Source organism: Gavialis gangeticus, unplaced genomic scaffold (assembly GCF_001723915.1).
Source record: "Gavialis gangeticus isolate Ggan-Ray unplaced genomic scaffold, GavGan_comp1, whole genome shotgun sequence".
Taxonomy (NCBI): domain Eukaryota; kingdom Metazoa; phylum Chordata; order Crocodylia; family Gavialidae; genus Gavialis; species Gavialis gangeticus.
Window position 1 is genome coordinate 6,440,024 of NW_017729007.1, and position 5,670 is coordinate 6,445,693.

At 40.1% G+C, this 5,670-nt stretch overlaps 1 protein-coding gene across 1 annotated transcript in view; it reads right to left on the minus strand.

Annotated features, from left to right (window-relative positions):
• The window catches only part of IQUB (IQ motif and ubiquitin domain containing), a 79,581-nt gene that overhangs the window by 61,064 nt on the left and 12,847 nt on the right, over positions 1-5,670 (minus strand). The window contains exons 3-6 of the mRNA XM_019509272.1: positions 3,321-3,455; positions 2,562-2,729; positions 2,235-2,410; positions 1,779-1,934 (exon numbers count right to left, since the gene is read on the minus strand). Of these exons, the coding sequence (XP_019364817.1) occupies positions 1,779-1,934; positions 2,235-2,410; positions 2,562-2,729; positions 3,321-3,455 (635 nt within the window). The remainder of the gene's footprint in view (positions 1-1,778; positions 1,935-2,234; positions 2,411-2,561; positions 2,730-3,320; positions 3,456-5,670) is intronic.

Genomic DNA, 5,670 nt, shown 5'->3' on the forward strand with positions numbered 1-5,670 from the left:
ATTTTAAATATTCATAGAAGTGAGCAAGCGTTATTCCACATCTAGAATATAACAAAGCTCTTTTCTTCAGCAATAGCAGGAATAGCCACAGGGTGCATCATTGACCACTAAGGTTCAAATTATTGAATACCTCCCCAATCTGTGATTATTCAATATGACTATACCATTAAATTCCCCCAAATCCCTTCTGAAAAAATTCTTGTTACAGAGTACACTGATAATGGTTATGGTTCCTGATGTGCTGGGATAGTTATCAAACATGTTAGCCAATATTAATTCATTGTTTCTTCACACTTCCATCATACTTCAATACATCTTGTAGTTCCTGCAAGACTGCTCAACAGCTATAGGTGTCTCAAACAATAAGATGCTTGTATCTTAAGAGTTGTCATTTGGGGGGGGGGGGGAGGGGATTTTTTTTTTAATAAATATGGTGATTTCCCCCCATTTTTGATAACTGTTTCTAGGATGAGTGAATGTCTGTGCATGATAGAGTGAGTGCTGATACAGATGCTCTCATACACACACATATGCAAAAGTAAAAATATTTGTTAACAAGATCATAAGCTTAAAATATACCAAAACTCTAAAAACTGTTCTTGAATTTTGTACCTGTTAGACAGTCCGATTTCCACAGGACCTCAAGTACATTAATCCAAAGTAATGTAAATTATCCCATATGCCTACCTGAAATTTATAAATATAAGAAAACTATGGAAACAATATATAACTATATCTATAGACATTGCAAAAACCAATACTATACTTTTTGGATATTGTTTCCATAATTTCCCTAATATATATATTGTTTCCATAATTTTATCATATTTAAAAAATCCAGGTAGGCATGTGGGATAATTCACATTACTCTGGATTAATGTACTTGAAGTCCTGTGGAAATTTGTCCATCTAAACTGTTATATAATATATTTATCTCACTGCTAAGGTAAATAGACGTATCACGTTTGAACCAATGGAACTGCATATGCTTGTGCCAAGATTAATATTAGTCCTAAATGAAACTTCAGAAACATGTATGTGAATTTCCAGGGGAAAAATATAGAAAATGCAGCTGAAATTGTGAACGCAGCATCAACTGCACACGCTGGAACACAGGAAGGAGCAGTCATATACTGGGGACCACATTCTGTAAAGTACTTCTGTCACTCAACATTAACCAAATAGTAGTTGCCTCTAACATACCACTTTTTAACAATACATCTGAAAACACTTTTCCGTGTCAGTATCATTATTCCCATTCTACAAGTGGAGAAACTGAGGCAGAATGGCTAAAGTGACTTGGGAAGGGTTACCCAGCAGGCCTGTGACAGAGCTGGGAATTGAAGCAAAGTCTCCCGAGTCCCAATCTAGTGCTATTGTTGACAGCAGGCTGCCTCCTTATGTCACCCTGTGCAGTTTTAACCTTTATGCATGATATTTACATACTTCTAAAGAAACTTTGTGAGAAAGTTAGAAAGGCTTAAAAAAGAGGCTTAAACAAACTTCTAAATGCAGCTATTTCATATCCTGGGACAGAAACTATGAAAGCATTGAGATTTTTTAAAATAGAGGGAAGTAAAGCTTTCTCAAATGTTAAAAATGCAGCCTTAGTAACCTGAGTGGATATGTGCTCCTATTTCCTTCACACAAGTGAAGATTGAGATGTTTTTCATAGTTCTTCTTTAAATGCTTTCTGTGAACTTTATCCCATTATGTGTTCAATTAATCTTTTTATTGTGCTGTCTTACAGACAAAGTTTCAAAAGGATGAGAACTCACTGCATCAAGCCTGTGTTTATGATATTCGTCTGCTGTAAGATATTTTCCTGGTTTTATTAGTTTATCTGTCATATTTGACACATAGACACCAATTTTAGTCATTTGAGTGGAGGTTGTATTTCTAGTCTGTTGCTGCTTGTTCTTCTCAACAGTAGTCTGAAACAAAAAGTATGCTTGTGTCATCACAGTAAGTCAACATAAACTATACTGACAATAAAGAACAAGATCAGTTACAACAGAAGCATGTAAGAGTTTAAGCCTAATCCTTAGGTGGTATTTATTCTTTGGCTCTCCCTCCTCCCATCTTCACCCCAATAAATAGTTTGCTTCTGATTTTTTAACTAAGGGAAGGGGGGGAGGGGGAAATCAAAAGATGCCTGTTATTCTGATAATCATGTCAGCCTCCTATTCTGTTTAGTAGAAAATATTCTAAATGGAAGACTGTAAAAAGATTACCTGAGTCTCTCGACAGAATACTTCAATTCCTTTGCCAGGTCGTTTTTTGGGTATGGTTTGTGATCCTGCATTATGAAATTCTACACCTGTTTCTCTATGCTTAAATCCCCCCAGAAATGGTTTACGGTAGGTAGGTCTTTCAATCTCTACTGCTACATCCTGGAATGTATTGGCATCTATTCAATGAAAACAATTACGAGATAAAACAATTTATTGAATATCATTTGCATCTAATTATAGTACCATAAGACTATCAATGCATATTCAATTGAATTTGTACCTACTTATATCACAAGACTATCAATGCATATTTCAAGAACACTTTACCTGCTTCCACTCTGACAGTTATGACATCGGGCATGTTGTATTCCTGCTGCAATTTAATTGGTCTGATTGGATAATTTTCTGGATCAAGAGATAACATCTCAATCTGGACAGTTTCATGAGGCCTAACTCCAATACTCAATAGAGTCTCACTATCTTCAATCATCCTTCCTAAAAGTAAAAATGTAACAATGAAATGTATTCCTCTTTTAAAAAAATATGATACAGTTAATAATTTCTTTCCATGTAGTATTACTAGATAAGGTGCCAAAGAACAATCATGGCCCTGTAAGTAAAACAGTCTACTCTGAATTTAGGGTAAGGTTATGTTGATGATGATCCGAGAGATAACCCAGGTAGTACCAATAAAAAGGAAGGGGGGAAAACAAATCAGTCACAGCAAGAAAAGCCATAGCAATTAAATATATTCATTTTATTATGGTCAATTTCTGCCTTCCTCAATGTGTAAGGGGAAAAATGAACTGACACATTTTATTTTTAAAATGGAAAATTAAAAAACTCTCCAACCATCTGTGAGGGGCCCAGGAAAAAAAAATGCTGGTTCATTTTACAATATCCCCAATGTACAGTTCTATTAACAGTAACAGAGTAACAACCTGATCTTGCAGAAGGATTCACAAAGAGATTCTCGTACCACTGTGGAACCCAACTCAAGTCAGCCTGTCAGGATACAATTGCAAAATCAAGGTCTACCTATTCTGACTTTTTTATAGAGCTGAAAGTGTTTATGTTGATACATACCTTGAAATAGGAACTGTAAAACACTCTCTGGTATTTTTAGCTGTGTTGCAAAGTACTGCTTGAGGTTCCCTGCAGTCTGGTATATGTTAAAAGCCATTGTGATCATCTGGATATCAGGAACTAACATGATTTTAACTGAGGAAAACAAATATGAGACAAACCCATTTGTGATATATGAAGGGAAAGTGTTATAAATGCTATTATTTGGATTCAGCCATTAATTCTGTTTCCAATACATACATTTTGGATCCCCTTTCTTTCCCAATACAGTTAATGACCGCAACATTTGTATGTATACCTGACAATATAATTTGTTATATAAATTGTATACATTTAAATTATTTCCACGGTTACCAAATGCAGAAATTACATGACTTAAATACACCCATTCCTAAACTATGGTAGAAACTTTTATACCAATACTATAACAGAACTGCTGAGCTAGTCTGTGGTTCTTATGCAAGAGATCTTTCCTCACACAGTTAGTTCTACTTTCACTCAGTGCAGGGCTCTCCAATTTCTGAGTGGCCAGTAGCTGCAGGACCCTCAGCCACACTGCATGGGCCACATATCCCCAGGCTGCATGTTGCACCACATACGCACACCCACCTGGCAGAGGTGCCCAATGCACCATGAAGCACCTCCCCACCGCACTGCACTGGCCCCCATGCTGCATAACCCCCCCGCCCCACCATGTTGAACCACAAGGGCCCCTGCCATGCAGGTTTGCCAGATCACACGGCTCATTTCAATACAGCAGCCATACCCCCAACTGTACAGTGGGCAACTCCTGCTGAACCACACCAGTGTGGATACCATGTGGAATTCCTGGATCCCTCCGAGTCTTTCAGGCATGGGCTCCCTCCGCCCCACAAATTGTGCTGCTCCTCACCACCCTCAGGTGTGGGGACAGGCAGCAGAAATAAGGGCAGGGGCTGGCAGGCCATTCTATCCTGGCCCACCAGGCCATTCAATCCAGCCCGAAGGGCCACTCCAAAAAACGTATTACTGGCCCACAGCTGCCCCTCTGAAAGCTGGTGGCCGGTGTGGGCTTCTAGAGGTACTGCATCATTGGACAGGGCGGATTCTGTGGTTCCACCTCCATGGGGCTCCCAGGCATAAATATGGTGATTTCCCCCATTTCTGATAACTATTTCTAGGATGAGTGAATGTCTGTGCATGATAGAGTGAGTGCCGATACAGATGCTCTCATACACACATATATGCAAAAGTAAAAATATTTATTAACAAGCTTAAAATATACCAAACCTCTAACAGGTACAAAATTCTAGAACAGTTTAGACAGTCCGATTTCCACAGCACCTCAAGTACATTAATCCAAAGTAATGTAAACTATCCCATATGCCTACCTGAAATTTATAAATATAAGAAAATTATGGAAACTATATATATCTATATAGATATAGACATTGCAAAAACCAATACTACACCTTTTGAATATTGTTTCCATAATTTCCCTAATATATATATAGTTTCCATAGTTTTCTCATATTTAAAAAATCCAGGTAGACACGTGGGATAATTCACATTACTCTGGATTAATGTACTTGAGGTCCTGTGGAAATTTGTCCATCTAAACTGTTATATAATATATTTATCTCACTGCTAAGGTAAATAGATGTAACACGTTTGAACCAATGGAACTGCATATGCTTGTGCCAAGATTAATACTAGTCCTACATGAAACTTCAGAAAGATGTATGTGAATTTCTGGGAGCCCCATGTGGAAGCACCAAGTGCGTTGCTGCATAACCGGACAGCTGGTAAGTGGTGAGGGGGCTCCTGCCTACAGGCGGCTGTGGGGGTGCATGTGCCACATGCCCCACCCCTCCCAAATGGTGCAGTCCCTGCTGGCTGTGGCAGCAGCAGCAGAATGCATTGAACCCTCAGGGTGCTCATGGATATGGCAGGCAGAGCCCCCTGGTGGCATGTGGCTCTGGCTGAGTCCCAGGGGCTGCACATGTGGTGGCACCAAGTAAGCCTGGCCCACTCCCGTGTGCCTTCGAGCCAGATCGGGCTGGATCTGTGCCTCCATGTGGGGCTTTGAGCACTCTGGTGGGGATGGGGAGCCACACACAGAAGTATGAAGCCCACCTGACCCAATGACATGCTACACGCCAAAGACTCTAAGGTGGTGGACTCTGCCTGCCACAACCATGAGCCGCGAGGGCCCTCTGCCTGGTCCTGGCAGCAGAGACTGTGCACGGGGAGCTGCTGCTGTTGAAAGCAAGGGCTATCAACGAGGTGGGGAGTGTAGCAGGGGAGCCCACACCCACCCCACACAAACTCCATAGACTTCCTCACCCACATTCCCCCTTAAACCCCACTC